At 50.3% G+C, this 16,103-nt stretch overlaps 1 protein-coding gene across 1 annotated transcript; it reads left to right on the top strand.

Moving 5' to 3' along the window:
• Positions 1 to 1,085: 1,085 nt before the first annotated feature.
• PSMD6 (proteasome 26S subunit, non-ATPase 6) lies at positions 1,086 to 14,955 on the top strand. The gene is made up of 8 exons (XM_064157008.1): positions 1,086 to 1,319; positions 2,382 to 2,587; positions 3,713 to 3,858; positions 5,966 to 6,185; positions 6,287 to 6,395; positions 10,597 to 10,765; positions 14,415 to 14,492; positions 14,644 to 14,955. Exons 1-8 carry the CDS (start codon positions 1,175 to 1,177, stop codon positions 14,738 to 14,740), a joined length of 1,170 nt encoding a protein of 389 aa, XP_064013078.1. The 5' UTR covers positions 1,086 to 1,174; the 3' UTR covers positions 14,741 to 14,955.
• The last annotated feature ends 1,148 nt before the right edge of the window (positions 14,956 to 16,103 follow it).

The raw sequence follows: 16,103 nt of genomic DNA, 5'->3' as shown, positions 1-16,103 counted from the left end.
TGAAACCCAGTTCCAGCAAAAGGCATCATCTGCAGTCAGAAGCATCTGGATACTCATGAAGACACACACGATGCTGTGCCCATATGTCTCCTCTATCAGATCTGGCACAGACAATCTGTAGGCAGGTGGGGACAGTGAGGCAGGAGCAGGGCTGATGGGGTAGGGTGACCCACAGGGGCCACTCAACATCAGTGCCAGCCATTCTGGCTCACCATCTTCCAACGGAGAGGGAGGGCATTTGCCAGGAAGAGATTCTATCCCCTGGTGGAAGGGAGAGGCTCAAGGGGAGACTTTCTTGCACTCTTCAACTACCTGAAGGAAGTTGGAGGCAGGTTGGGGTTAGTATCTTCGCCCAAATAACAAGCAAGATGACAGGAGGAAACAGCCTTGAGTTGCACCAGGGAAGGTTTAGGCTGGACATCAGAATCAGCCAGGCTGGAAGAGAGCTCCAAGCTCAGCCAGCCCTATCCAATCAACCAGACCATGGCACTAAGAGCCCCAACCAGTCTTTGCGTGAACACCTCTAGGGACAGCGACTCCACCACCTTGCCGGGCAGCCCATTCCAATGCCAATCGCTCCCCCTGCCCTGCCCGCCGTGCATCGGCACCCCTCACAGAGCGTGCGTGTAACGCCGCTGCAGCACAGCCCTTAACGCACTCTCTGTGGCCAGTGCCACCGCAGCCCTTAGGGACCACAGCGGGCGCCGGCAACCCGCACGGCCCGCGCACGGCCCGCCCCTGCCGCTCACACTGGGCAGCAGGGGGGCGGCAGGGGGGCGGCAGGGGGGCGGCAGGGGGGCGGCAGGGGGCGGCAGGGGGGCGGCAGGGGGGCGGCAGGGGGGCGGTGGCAGCTCCTGCCCGGCCCCGGTGCCCGCCCCCCGCCCCCCCCGGGCCGCACCGCCCCTGCCGCTGCGCGCGCGCCCCCTACAGGCCGCGCCGCTCACGCGCCCCCCCTTGGCACGCCCCCGTGCCCCGCCCCCAGCACGGCCGCGGGGCGCCGGCCGCGCACGCTCACATCCCCTAAGGCGCTTGGGCCTCCCGCCGGCAGGGGGCGCTGCAGCGGAAGCGCGCCGCTGTTTCCGCCCGTCGCGGCTGAGTCACTGGGCCGCGCCGCTGCCGCAGCCTGCTGCCTGCCGCCTCCCGGAGCCGAGCCGCCCGGTCCCGTCTCGCCGCCATGCCGCTGGAGAACCTGGAGGAGGAGGGGCTGCCCAAGAACCCCGACCTGCGCATCGCCCAGCTGCGCTTCCTGCTCAGCCTCCGGCCCCGCGCCCCCGACCCCGCCGCCCGCGACGAGCTGATGGCGGCCGTGCGGCTCCACAGTGAGTGCGGCCTGCTGCGGGCACTGCCTCGTCCTGCCCCGTGGGACCGGGGCGCCTGCTTGTCGCTCCCTGCGTCTGGCCAGAGGCAGCCGTGCGTAGGCGAGGAGCCAGGCTGACTGTCTCTTCCCAGGGCGCATGTAGGGGTGTTTACACGCTGTCCAGCTGGAAAGCGGCAGTCATTGAACCGTAGAATGTTTTGAGTTGGAGAGGGCTTCTAAAGGTCATCTGGCCCAACACTCCCCGCACCTTCAACTCGGTCATGCTCCTGATCGGTCCCTGGGGCATGGACAGATTGAGAGCAACAGGGATGGGAGGAGTGGGGAGGAGGGACAGGGGTTTGGGCCTATGGGCGTGGTGCCCTCTCCCCAGATATGGCTGTGTGCAGGTGTTTTAAAGCGTTGGTTGAGGACTCAGGTCCACTGTGCTTGGGGTCAGGTAAATAGTAAAGCAAGTGTGAGAGATGTAAAGAGAGCAGCAACAGGACAGAGCCAGCAAAAAGACGCTGCTGTCCCACTGTCTCTGTCACAGAATCATAGAATCAGCCGGGTTGGAAGAGACCTCCAAGCTCAGCCAGCCCAACCTAGCACCCAGCCCTATCCAGTCAACCAGACCATGGCACTAAGTGCCCCAGCCAGGCTTGGCTTCAACACCTCCAGGGACGGCCACTCCACCACCTCCCTGGGCAGCCCATTCCAATGCCAATCACTCTCTCTGACAACAACTTCCTCCTAACATCCAGCCTAGACCTGCCTTGGCACAGCTTCAGACTGTGTCCCCTTCTTCTGTTGCTGCTTGCCTGGCAGAAGAGCCCAACCCCACCTGGCTATGGCCTCCCTTCAGGTAGTTGTAGACAGCAGTGAGGTCACCCCTGAGCCTCCTGTTCTGTAGGCTATACAGCCTCTAGTCCCTCAGCCTCTCCTCATGTCTGGTTTTAATAGATACTTGGCTGTAGAAAGGATGTAGCTGGCAGTGACAATCAGTTGTGCAGTCTTTCAGTGCTCTGCTCTGGAAACACACTTGCTGCAGCAGTTAACAGTGAAAGGCTTTGTGCTTTTCTTTCAGATATGGCTCCCTATTATGAAGCACTCTGCAAGTCTCTGGAATGGCAGATAGACACAGAGCTGCTGAACAAAATGAAGAAAGCTAACGAGGAGGAATTGAAACGACTTGACAACGAGTTAGAAGATGCTGAAAAGATCTTGGGGGAGAGTGAAATCCGAGATGCAATGATGGCCAAAGCTGAGTACCTGTGCAGGATTGGGGACAAGGTAGGCTGGCAGAAGCTTTATGAACTCATGTTAAAAACACTGGAACCCCCAATGGCAGGTTTCAGTGATACTGAGCCACTTGCAGTGCCTTTTCTTTATGGCACAACTTGAAGATGGATGACAGATAGGGGAATGTGTTCCCGAAGGGCTAAGGGGTTTAGACTGGCAGATGGGAAGATTCAGACTAGATGTTAGGAAAGACTTTTTTTACAGTGAGTGTGGTGAGACACTGGCACAGGTTACCCAGGAAGGTTGTGTATACTCCCTCTGTACAGGGCTGCAGCAGCTCTGCTATGAGGACAGGCTGAGAGAGTTGGGGCTCTGCAGGCTGGAGAAGAGAAGGCTTCCAGGAGACCTTGGAGTGGCCTTCCAGTATCTGAAGTGGGCTACAGGAAGGCTGGGGAGGGACTATTGACAAGGTCTGGTAATGACAGGACAAGGGGGAATGGATTGAAACTGGCAGAGGGGAGATTGAAAGGGCTGTTTGCAGTGAGGGTGGTGAGACACTGACACAGGTTGCCCAGGGAGGTTGTGGAGCACAGAAGCACCCAATGTGATCACAGATTCTGTGCTCCACAATCTACCTGGAGGTGTTCAAGGCCAGGTTGGATGAGTCCTTGAGCGACCTGTTCTAGTGGGAGGTGTCGCTGCCTATGGCAGTGGGTTGGAACTGGATGAACTTTGAGGTCCCTTCCAACCTAAACCATTCTATGATTCTAAGTTTAGATTGTCCAGAAAAAGCCAAACATGTAGCCCTTGAAATAAAACATTCTTTTCCTTGCAAAGGGAAAAAGTTCTTTTCCATTTGTTTTCCTTTACATATGTAGATGTTATTTTCCACTTCCATTACCTCTTTAGACTTTTCTAAGATGTTCACCTAGTCCAGCTTAATTTCAAGTTACAGAATAGATTTGCAGAGTCCTTGGAGTTTGAAAGTTTTGGAGGATCAGCTCTTTTGGCTTACTTTGAACTTTGATTCTTTTAGACTGTTCAGAATGCCTAACAAAGTTCTGTGGGAAAATAAGCAAGTCAGGACTGTCAGCAGAAGCCTACTTAACAGCAGACACTCTGTTAATACTCCTGAGGCTTTTAGCATTCTTACAGTAGAAAATCCTTTCTCTTTAGGAGGGAGCTTTGACTGCCTTCCGCAAGACTTACGACAAGACTGTGGCCCTGGGCCATCGCCTGGATATTGTCTTCTATCTTCTGAGGATTGGTTTGTTTTATATGGACAACGACCTCATCACACGCAACATCGAGAAGGCAAAGAGGTACTGCTTGGGTTGGGTGCAGGTAAAGCACTTTGCAGACAAACCATAGCAAAGGAGATGGAAGATGACCTTGCTGTCAAGAAGTTACTAAGACTTGATTGTGAGACGCAGTGACAGAGGGGAGGGTGGGTGTTACCCTGTGATAGAGGGTTTCATAGTCCTGGGTTCTTTTTTAAGGAGCAATCACAGAGTGCTAGAAGCTGGTGTTGGAAGGAGAAAAATAAGTTAATACTTTGTCAGCTTTTTCTAGCCACTGACCTGACTTTAATATTGTAGCTTACCTCCTGCTCCCACTTTCTGTTCTGGCACTGTTGGAAGACAGCTTTGGATGTGAAGGGATAGTACAATGAAGTGCAGTGCAGGATATGAGGAGAGGCTGAGGGACCTGGGGCTGTTTAGTCTGGAGAAGAGAAGACTGAGAGGGGGTTTGATAAATGTTTATAAATATCTGAAGGCTGCCAGGAGGTGGGGGACAGACTCTGCTCACTGCTCCCTGGGATAGGACAAGGAGCAGTGGGTGTAAGCTGCAGCAAAAGAGGTTCCACCTCAAGACAAAGGGGAACTTCTTTACTGTAAGGGACCCAGAGCACTGGAACAGGCTCCCCAGAGAGACTGTGAGGTCTCCTTCTCTGGAGACTTTCAAGGCCTGTCTGGATATGTTCCTCTGTGTTAGTATTGTCCTGCTGTGGCAGGGGAGTTTGACTTGATGATCTCCTTGGGTCCCTTCCAGCCTCTAACACCCTGTGAGCCTGTGATTGCCAACTGAATCCAGCTGCTTCCAGTGCCACCCAGCTGGCTCCATGAAGTGCCAGCTTTTCCTGTGTAGGCTAGAGGTGTGTGAGCGCAGTGTGCTTTGATGCAGCTCTCCTTCAGTTTCCACTGCTGGCTTCAGTGTCTCTATGCTCCCAACATTCTGAACTTCAGTGGTTCCTGTAGCAAGTTGTGAATTCCACTTTTCTTTTCTGGTGCCATGAAACACCAAGGTCCTCCCAGTTACTGTGTTCTTTGGGCAGTGATTTTTTCTGTTGACTTAGAATCACAGAATCACAGAATGGTTTAGGTTGGGAGGGACCTCAAGGATCATCCAGTTCCAACCCCCTGCCATAGACAGGGACACCTCCCACTAGAACAGGTTGCTCGAGGCCTCATCCAACATGGCCTTGAACACCTCTAGGGAAAGAGCATCCACAACCTCCTCCTTCTTAGCAGACTGTATCTCAGCCTGTGCTCCTGCTTACAGCCACATCAATGTTGTGTTAGTATGATCCCTGAAAAGGGGCCACTTCTACATTATTCTGTGCTGCTAGTTGGACAGCTGCTATCTTAGCAGCACAGACAGGAGAAATACATGGCTACAGCTGAGGCTGACCACTGTTTTACCTGCACATCTCAAAAGACTGTTGTCATAACTTTAGGGGCTGTAAACTTTTCCTTTCAGTTGAAACTTGCACTGTGCAAGCATCTGGCTTCTCCTGTCCTAGGGAAGCTCCTTTCCTGTCCCTCACAGGTGTGGACTGTTCAACAAGCTGTAGCATAAAGCAAGTTATTCTTTCTTGACCTGGCACTTCAGGATGTGACTTAGAGGTTGTGAGAGCCTTGGACTGACTGTTGGACTGGATGATCACAAAGTCACAGAATATATCTGGTTGCAAGAGACCTCCAGACCATCCAGTCCAGTCTTTGACCCAGCACTGAAGGTTGAACACTAAACCAAGTCCCTAAGCGCTAAGGTCCACGCACAGCTTACCTCCAGGGATGGTGACTCCACTGCTGCCCTGGGCAGACCATTCTTATGTTTGAAAACCCTTTCAGTGAAGAAATATTTCCTCATATCCAACCTAAACCTCCCTTGGCACAGCTCGACATTCTTTCCTCTATTCCTGTCACTTGCCATCGAGGAAAAGAGGCTGGTCCCCTCCTTTCAGCCAGTTAGGAGTGATAAGGTCTTCCTTCAGCCTCCTCTTCTCCAGACTGAACACCTCTAGATCTTAGAGACCTTTTCCAACCTTAATGATGCTTTAATGGTATAGTATCAGCTGATTTACTGTTCTTGTCTACTAGACAGTGCATTCGAGTAAGGAAATATTTCTTTTTCTTCTATTTTAAGCCTAATAGAAGAAGGAGGAGACTGGGACAGACGAAATCGACTCAAAGTGTACCAAGGCCTTTACTGTGTAGCAATTCGAGATTTCAAGCAAGCGGCAGAGCTCTTCCTGGATACAGTTTCAACGTTTACATCCTATGAACTGATGGATTACAAAACATTTGTCACATACACTGTCTACGTCAGCATGATCGCGCTGGACAGGCCTGACCTTCGGGAGAAGGTAAGCAAAGCAGAGGAGGACTCCTCAGACACAGATCCTCTTTAACCTCTTCATCTGCAGGCTGAAAGTGATGTTACCCAAACGTGTTTGTTTGCTTTCAGGTTATTAAGGGAGCAGAGATTCTGGAAGTGCTGCACAGTTTGCCAGCTGTCCGACAATATCTCTTCTCTCTTTACGAGTGCCGTTACGCAGCCTTTTTCCAGTCCTTAGGTAAGGCTCTGCTTTCCCCTGCCACACTCCTCCACCTGCTTGGCTTCATCGATTCAGATCACACACAGCTTTTGTGGGATAGTTGCTTGGGATGGTTTGGGTGCTCCCTGCCCCTCCACACTTTGGAAATCACCCAGACTAGACTCAGCCAGCTCTGGAAATTGAATGAAGCTTATATTTACAGCTAGCACAATATACAAGCAGATAGTTACAGTACAGACAGTTAGAGACAGAGATAGACAAGGTAAAAGGTAATACAGAAACACAACAGCCCTCCCAGAAACCTGAGTCCCCAGGAGGGGCTCCCAGCCATCCTTTCAGCCTTACCCCAGTCCCAAGGAAGAATGGAGGTTCAGCCAGGGGTTTAGGAAGTAAAGTGGATTAATCAGAGAGATGGCAGAGAGGCCAGAGAGAAGTGCAGCTCAGGCAATGCCCCAAGCAGAAGTGCCTTATCTATGTTTGGATTCTTGTCCTTATACTTCTCAGCAAGCCTATGAGTGAAGAAGACATCACCCTTGTTTTCTCTTTCACAGCCTATAATCTAGTTCTGCTCACCAAAACATTCTAGCTAGCTTCAAACTAGCACACTATTCAAACAAGCTAGTTCTAGTCTAGAACTAGAACTACCAGATAAAACATGTGATGGTTTGGGTGTTATCTGCTCCCCCCAACTTTGGAAATCACCCAGACTAGACTCAGCCAGCTCTGGCAATTGAATGGAGCTTATATTTACAGCTGGCACAATAGACAAGCAGATAGTTACAGTATAGACAGTTAGAGACAGAAATAGACAAGGTAAAAGGTAATGCAGAAACACAACAGCCCTCCCAGAAACCTGAGTCCCCAGGAGGGGCTCCCAACCACCCTTCCACCTTCCTCCCACTCCTGTACCTTACCCCAGATCTTGCCATATGTTTAAGGTAGTTTGGAGGGTTGGTCAGGGGGGTTAGGAAGCAGGTGGATTAGTCACAGATGGCAGGTTAGGTTAGAGAGAGAGAAGTTCAGCCCAAAGCCCAGACAGCGACTCTGTTATCTGTGTCTGTGTTCTTATTCTTATAGCTCTCAGCAAGCCTATGAGTGCAGTAGACATCACCATTGTTTCCTTTTCACAGCCTGTCATCTAGATCTTCTTACCAAAACATTCTAGCTAGCTTCAAACTAGCACAAAACAAACAAAAAAAAAGGGTTGTTGGGTATTTTTGTGGATCTTTTTTTAACAATGACCTCAAATTTGCTGCTGTTTTGATTTTTGAAACAAAATTTCACATACAGTGAGCTTAAATCTCATCTGATTAGGTAGAAAATGGCTGTAGATCACTTGTCTTACCTGTAGAGCCAGCTCAGGTGGGAAAGCTCTGACAGGTTTTATCTTTGGAGGAAGTTGTGGGATCTGTAGTCTGAAGGCTTTGAAACCACAACCTGTAAAAGAAAGAACGTAGAAAGTTTTTGTTGTCACCCTTGGCCTTCTGCTCAGCTTTCTGAGTCGTTCTTGCCAGTTCTCAGAATGCTTTCTGAGTCTGTGATATTTAGAATACAGGACTATGAGGTATTTAAAATGAGCCAAAGAGATGCCTTTGTTTTGCAGAGGACTGGGCCTGCTGAGCTGAAGAACTAATGGCACAGTCTTTCTAATGCTGGCCTAGTCACTAGCTGAGAACTCAAACTGCCAGGAGAAGCAGCCTGTAAACCCTTGTAACTAGCATCAGAAAGTTCTCCTTGTTTGCTTGCCCAGCTCGGCACAGCACTGTTGCTGTGAGTGATCAAGCACCGAGTGCTGCTGTTAGCAGCTCCACACTGCTCCCCTGTGACTGCAGATCCCCAGGGCAGTCCTGCTGCAAGTGGCCTCGCTGACAGCCCCAGAGGAGGGCTCCCTGCTGGCAGGGTCCCATTAGCTTTGCCACAATATTGTTTGCACATTATTTCTGCTTCTGCCTCCAGAACTGGTACAGATTGTGCCTGCTTTCTTCTCTGTAGTGTCAAGCACCTTCCACATCCTGACATACACAAGAGTACAATATAGTTACCACAGAAACACTCTGATTGGAAAAGCCCCTCAGGGTCACCAAGTCCAACTAATATTCCTACTCTACAAGGTGCACCTTAAACCGTGTCCCCAAGCACCACGTCCAGATGACTTTTAAACACATCCAGGGTTGGTGACTTCACCACCTCCCTGGGCAGCCCATTCCAATGCCTGACCACTCTTGCTGGGAAAAAATGTTTCCTAATATCCAGTCTAAACCTACCCAGTGGCAGCTTGAGGCCATTCCCTCTTGTTCTATCACTGTTTACCTGTGAGAAGAGCCCAGCAGCAGCCTCTCCACAACATCCTTTCAGGTAGCTGTAGACAGCAATGAGGTTTGCCTTCAGCCTCCTTTTTTTCACACTAACCATCCCCAGCTCCCTCAGTCACTCCTCATGAGATTTATTCTCCTGGCCCTTCACAGCTTCCTTGCCCTCCTCTGCACTGGATCCAGCACCTCCACATCCCTCTTGTATTGAGGTGCCCAAAACTGAACACAACACTCAAGCTATGCCCTCACCAGAGCTGAGTCCGAGGAGACAATCACCTCCCTGCTCCTGCTGGACACAGCATTTCTAATCCCAGCCAGGCTGCCATTGGCTTTCTTTGCCACCTGGACACACTGCTGGCTCATACTGAGTTGCTTGTCCATTAGAAGCCCCAGGCCCCTTTCTGCTGGCAGCTTTCCAGCCACACTATACACAATATCATGTAGTGTTGGCCCAAGTGCAGGAGCTGGCATTCGGCCTTGTTGAAGCTCATGGCATTAACATTGGCCATGGATCCAATCTATCCAAGCCCCTCTCTAGAGCCTCCTTAACCTCATGATCATTGACACTGCCACCTAAGTTGATGTCATTTGCCACCTCACTGCTGACACACTCTGTGGTCATCAGTATCACAGTATCATCAGGGTTGGAAGAGACCTCACAGATCATCAAGTCCAACCCTTTACCACAGAGCTCAAGGCCAGACCATGGCACCAAGTGCCACGTCCAATCCTGCCTTGAACAGCCCCAGGGACGTCGACTCCACCACCTCCCCGGGCAGCCCATTCCAGTGTCAGGGAAGAACTTTCTCCTCACCTCCAGCCTAAATCTCCCCTGGTGTAGCTTGAGGCTGTGTCCTCTTGTTCTGGTGCTGGCCACCTGAGAGAAGAGAGCAACCTCCTCCTGGCCACAACCTCCCCTCAGGTAGTTGTAGACAGCAATAAGGTCTGCCCTGAGCCTCCTCTTCTCCAGGCTAACCAATCCCAGCTCCCTCAGCCTCTCCTTGTAGGGCTGTGCTCAAGGCCTCTCCCCAGCCTCGTTGCCCTTCTCTGGACACACTCAAGCATCTCAATGTCCCTCCTAAACTGGGGGGCCCAGAACTGAACACAGGACTCAAGGTGTGGTCTAACCAGTGCAGAGTACAGGGGCAGAATGACCTCTCTGCTCCTGCTGGCCACACCATTCCTGATGCAGGCCAGGATGCCACTGGCTCTCTTGGCCACCTGGGCACACTGCTGGCTCATGTTCAGGCAGGTATCAATCAGCACCCCCAGATCCCTCTCTGTCTGGCTGCTCTCCAGCCACTCCGACCCCAGCCTGTATCTCTGCATGGGGTTGTTGTGGCCAAAGTGCAGCACCCTGCACTTGGAGCTATTGAATGCCATCCCCTTGGCCTCTGCCCATCTGTCCAGGCGGTCAAGGTCCTGCTGCAGAGCCCTTCTGCCCTCCAGCCCAGCCACATCTGCCCCCAGCTTGGTGTCATCTGCACACTTGCTGATGACTGACTCCATGCCCTCATCCAGATCATCTATGAAGATGTTAAAGGGGATGGGGCCCAGCACAGATCCCTGAGGGACACCACTAGTGACAGCTGCCAGCTGGATGTGGCACCATTCACCACCACTCTGGGTCCGGCCCTCCAGCCAGTTCCTAACCCAGCACAGAGTGTTGCCATCCAAGCCATGGGCTGACAGCTTAGCCAGCAGTTTGCTGTGGGGGACAGTGTCAAAGGCCTTGCTGCAGTCTAGATAGTAGAGACGTTAAACAAGAAGTGGTCCCAACACTGAGCCCTGAGGAACACCGCTTACGCTCCCGCTGGCTGCTTACTAATTAGTGCCATGTGCTGTATTTACTTGAGTGATGTTTTACATTTCTCAGAGATCATTGCCTCTTTTTTTTCCCTTTGCAGCTGTTGTAGAGCAGGAGATGAAGAAAGATTGGCTCTTTGCACCTCACTATCGCTACTACGTGCGGGAAATGAGGATTCACGCATACAGCCAGCTCCTGGAGTCCTACCGCTCCCTGACGCTGGGGTACATGGCAGAGGCCTTTGGAGTCAGCGTGGAGTTCATAGATCAGTAAGTTAACTGCCTTTAGAAACTCACAAACACCTCACACTGCGTTTCTGAATGTTTCTTAGAGGACAAGAAAGGCTTCTTCAAATGTATGGGTAGGAAGAGGAAGCCCAGGGAAGGTGTGGGGCCACTGCTGACCAAGGAGGCAGCCCTGAGAATGGGGTGCAGAGAAGGCACAGTTGCTGAATGCCTCAGTCTTTACACCTGAGGCTGAACTCCCCTATGGACTCCAGACCCTGGCTGAAGGAGAGGAAGCCTGGAGGAGGGAATACACCTCACTAGTCAGTCAATTACACAGACTGAACATTCACAAGTCCCTGGGCCCTGAGGAGATGCACCCAAGGGTGCTGAGAGAACTGCCTGAGGTTATTGCTCTGCCACTCTCCATCATCTTTGCCAAATCCTGGCAGACAGGAGAGGTGCCTGAGAACTGGAGCAGAGCCAATGGCACTGCAGGCTTCAAAAAGGGCAAGAAAGAGGTTCCAGGGAACTATTGACCAGTCAGCCTCAACTCCATCCCTGGAAAAATGATGGAGCAGCTCCTTCTGGAAGGTATCTCAAGGCACTTGGAAGAGAAGGTTGTCAGTAGTCATCATGGATTTACCAAGGGGAATTCAGGCTGATTAATCTGATGGCATTTTATGATGTCATAACTGAATGGGTAGAATGGAGGAGACCAGTGGATGTAGTCTAACTTGACAAGGCCTTTGACACTGTGTCCCATGATACTTTAGTGAGCAAGCTCAGGAAGTGTGGCAGTGAGGTGGGTTAGGAAATGGTTACAAGATAGGAGTGGTGATCAATAGTGCCAGGTCCAGTTGGAGAACTGTAACCAGTGGAGTCCCCCAGGGATCACTGCTGGGTCTGGTGCTGTTCAACATTGTCATCAGTGACACTGATGAGAGGACAGACAGGCAGACAGAGTCTGCTCAGCAAGTTTGCTGATGGCACCAAGCTGGGAGGCTTGGTTGAAACAGCTGCAGGCTGTGCTGCCATCCAGAGAGCCCTGGACAGACAGAGCTGGGCACAGAGAAACCAGATGAGATTGAACAAGGTCAAGTGCAGAGTCCTGCATCTGGGGAGGAATAACAAACTGCACCAGTACAGGCTGGGAGGTGACTGCTGGAGAGCAGCCCTGTGGAGAGGCACCTGGGGGTCCTGGTGGCTAACAAGGTACCCATGGCACAGCAATGTGCCCTTGTGGCCAAGAAGGCCAGTGGGATCCTGGGCTGTATTAAGAAGAGTGTGTCCTGTGATCTTGTGATTTATAATCCTGTTATGAATTACAAAAATCTCTGTTCTGCTTTGATTCTAAACATGCAAAGTTAGGTTCCTGTAGAAGGGATTGGCTAAATTTAAGGGCATGTTATGAGAAGAGAATAATCTGATTGCAGACTCTCATGACTCTTTCACCCCAAGTGCTGTCTTGAGAAAGTAGTGTTTTATTACAGGCTCACAGGATGTTAGGGGTTGGAAGGGACCCAAAGAGATCATTGAGTCTAGAGAGCAGGACCACACAATCTAGCTCAGGTCACACAGGAACACATCCAGACAGGCCTTGAAAGGCTCCAGAGAAGGAGACTCCACAGCTTCTCTGGGTAGCCTGTGCCAGTGCTCTGGGACCCTTACAGTAAAGAAGTTCCCCCTTGTGTTGAGCTGGAACTTCCTGTGCTGCAGCTTCCATCCATTGCTCCTTGTCCTATCCCAGGGAGCAGTGAGCAGAGCCTGTGCCCTCCCTCCTGACCTCCAGCCCTCAGATGTTTATGAACCTTGATTAAATTCCCTTTCAATCTTCCCTTCTCCAGACTAAGCAGCCCCAGGTCCCTCAGCCTCTCCTCACCAGGCAGTGCTCCAGTCCCCTCATCATCCTTGTAGCCCTCCCTTGGACTCTCTTCAGCAGATCCCTGTCCCTCTTCAACTGGGGAGCCCAAAACTGAAGGCAGTACTCAAGATGAGGTCTCACCAAGACAGAGTAGAGGGGGAGGAGAACCTCCCTTGATCTGCTGGATGAAGGGAGGTTCTGCTGCATAAAATTATTAATAACTTTATTCTTTATCTTCATATTAATACTTATATTAATAACTTTGTTCTGTATCTTTATTGACCTCCATGTGCTATGGAACTTAACGTTTTAGAGGATGACTTTTTTCCTGGCTGTATGAAAACTTGGCTGTGGAGATACATACTCTTCAAGTCTTTAGCTAATTCTGCTTTCTGGTTTGTGGGCAGGGTCTGATGGTTTTCACTTAAATCAAACAGCCTGCAGCCTCCTTTTGCAGTTCCTTTCTAGCATAAAAGCAGCAGATTTAGATCATGACAAAAACTAATGGGAAAAGAGAAAATAACTTCTACTGTACCCACATGAGATGCATCGCTCCAGGTGCCTTCACTTGGGGCTGACCTGTTGGAAGGCAGTGAAGGGGAAAAGGATCTGGAAGTCCTAGTGGATGGGAGGTTGTCCATGAGCCAGCAGTGTGCTCTTGTGGCCAGGAGGGCTGTGGTTAGTAGGTCGAGAGAGGTTCTGCCCCTCTACTGTGCCCTGCTGAGGCCACATCTGGAGTACCATGTCCAGTTCTGGGCCCCCCCAGTTCAAGAGGGACATAGAACTGCTTGAGAGAGTCCGGCACAGAGCCACAGAGATGCTGAAGGGAATGGAGCATCTCTGTTACAAGGAGAGCCTGAGGGAGCTGGGGCTGTGCTGCTTGGAGAAGAGGAGCCTGAGGGGAGGCCTCATTCATGTTTGTAAATATGTAAAGGTGAGTGCCAGGAGGCTCTGCTGAGTGGTGGCCAGTGACAGGGCAAGAGGCAGTGGGTGGAAGCTGAGGCATAGCAAGTTTCATGGAGCTGTGTGGGTCACAGAAGACTGGAACAGGCTGCCCAGGGAGCTGGGGAGTCTTCTCTGGAGATATTCAAAACCCACCTGGATGTGTTCCTGTGTGATCTGCTCTGGGTGATCCTGCTCCACAGGGAGGTTGGACTGGATGAGCCTTAGAGGTCCCTTCCAGCCCCTGACATTCTGTGATTCAGAACTTCTTTCATAAAGAGGTTTTGGGGGTTCTAGCAGAGAAGTGAAGTATGAAACCTGTGTGAGATACTGAGCTGAATGAATGAGTAGGTGTTTCCAGAGAAACCAAATCCCATCCCATTCAAAGGCAAATGTTTTAAAGCAACACAAGTTCTTACTCTTACCACTAATTTATTACTGGTTGTAACTTGTCTTACTGTTGATCACAAGAATATTTTCTTCTACCAGCAGTAATGTGCTGCAAATCATCACATTAAGCAAAATAGTAATTAAACAACCAGAGCATATTTAGAGCAGCTGGAGAGTAGGGAACCATTAAGAGACTTTTCTCATGAGCTGACTGGCATGAGGCCACTTACTTCAGGATAAATTCCAGCTAGGCACACTACATGAGTGATAAATGTCACCAACTCAGGTGTGACACTTCACCAAGAAAGTCTGGTATTCAGATTGCTGGGGTGACCATTCCAACGTGTGATGTCCAAGCTTTCCTAGGAGAGGGATGCATGAGATGCAGGCTGTTGCTCCTGAGCAGTGTGTGCCATTGTCCTAGGAGGTTCAGTGCTGCTGGGACTGCAAGCCCTTGGTGAAAAGTCATTTAACCAACTTTTCTTTCTCTATGCTTAGGGAGCTCTCAAGATTTATTGCAGCTGGGAGATTGCACTGCAAAATAGACAAAGTCAATGAGATTGTAGAAACAAACAGGTAAGATATCAGTTGCCACAAGTGGGGCCTGGCAGCCCAGTTGGGTTCTGTACATTTTGGTGACCCTTCTCACAGCACTGTAAAATGGTTTGGTGTAAAACATATTCTCACTTCTCAACTTTGTTTTTTTTTTCTTCCCCACAACTCCTAGGCCTGACAGCAAGAATTGGCAGTACCAAGAAACCATCAAGAAAGGAGATTTGCTGCTAAACAGAGTTCAGAAACTTTCCAGAGTAATTAATATGTAATTTTAATTCTTTTTTCTTATGCAAGGGATTGCAAACTTTAGATGTTTCAAACGTTTTGGAAGTAACCTATAAATATATTGTATAACTTGGCATACTGTAGGTTAAAAGAAATCTAGAGGGAGAGGTAGTGTTTTTACTTTCCACTTCATTCTGTACACAGTGTTCTGTTTTGGTGGCTGGATCCCAGTTCATTTATTAAATGTATGATACAGTCACTGATCTCTTGTGGCCTCCTTTGTTCCTTTGCTTGGCTGTGCAGGTTGTAACCTGTGATCAGAGAGAACTGATGGTGATCCTTTTTTAACACTTCTGTATTTGAATCAAAGGTGAAGTGCAACAGTACATACAGTAAAGTAGCTAAAAACATCAGCTGAGATTGCTTGCTGTCCAGACAGGACAAATTGTTTTTACAAGAGGATTACAGCTTAAGGGAGAAGGAATAAGGATGAAGATGACTGTGGCGAAGCAGTAGTATGACCACCAAAACTAGGGGCTGGAGCACGTCTGAGGAGGAAAGGCTGAGACACCTGAGGCTCTTTAGCCTGGAGAAGACTGAAAGATCTCAATAGTGATCAGTACCTAAAGGGTGGGTGTTGAGAGGACAAAGCCAGAGACTTTTCAGTGGTGCCCAGTGAGAGGGCAAGGGGCAACAGGCACAAACTGGGGCACCAAAAGTTCCACCTAAACATGAGGGAAAGATTCTTGCCTGTGGGGGTGCTGAAGCCCTGGGCCAGGCTGCCCAGAGAGATTGTGGAGTCTCCTCTGGAGAGGTTCCAAATCCAATTGGATGCAATCTTGGGCACCCTACTGTGGGTGACCCTGATTTAGCAGTGGGATTGGACTAGATGATCTCCAGAGGTTCCTTCTAACTCCCACCAGGCTGTGATTCTGTGTGAGGACTCTAACTTTGGGATGGTGTTTAAGTAAAGCAGCCTCTCCATGACAAGGCTGTTTTTGCCAGCTGTTTGAAAGAAGGGCAGCACATTAGCAAAGGATAACTTCCTCTGTTAGATCTGCAGGTGTCAGAGTGAGGGTAGGAGCAGTGAGGATCTCATTGCAGTGACACAGCTGATCAGATACTGTAGCGGGTTATGGTTTCTTTCTTCACAGCTGCTGAGGAATCAATGTTCCAAGTAGGCTGCTGCCATACTGATGACACATGGTTTCTGGCCGTGGCAGAGCTTACAGCAGCAGCTGTTTACCCTGCTGGCTTGGCTCAGCTCAAGGTTTCTTTTTCCCTCCCAAAGAAAGTCTGTGACTTGGTTCTGTTAGCTGTTTGATGCCACTGCACTTAGCAACAGAATCCTGCCCTTAAGTGCCCGTAGCAAAGCTCCACAAAACAAATCTTGGGGTCTCCATCCAG

Source organism: Pogoniulus pusillus, chromosome 16 (genome assembly GCF_015220805.1).
Source record: "Pogoniulus pusillus isolate bPogPus1 chromosome 16, bPogPus1.pri, whole genome shotgun sequence".
NCBI lineage: Eukaryota > Metazoa > Chordata > Aves > Piciformes > Lybiidae > Pogoniulus > Pogoniulus pusillus.
The sequence above is the reverse complement of the archived record's forward strand: the minus strand, read 5'-3'. Positions and strand labels throughout refer to the sequence as shown.

What these genes read in the sequence shown, in the direction of transcription:
- PSMD6 (XM_064157008.1), top strand. Translation starts at nt 1,175, where the DNA reads ATGCCGCTGGAGAACCTGGAGGAGGAGGGGCTGCCCAAGAACCCCGAC. An exon ending in TGTGCAGGATTGGGGACAAG is followed by an intron (nt 2,588 to 3,712) that starts GTAGGCTGGCAG and finishes CTTTCTCTTTAG; the next exon opens with GAGGGAGCTTTGACTGCCTT. An exon ending in GAGATTGTAGAAACAAACAG is followed by an intron (nt 14,493 to 14,643) that starts GTAAGATATCAG and finishes CACAACTCCTAG; the next exon opens with GCCTGACAGCAAGAATTGGC.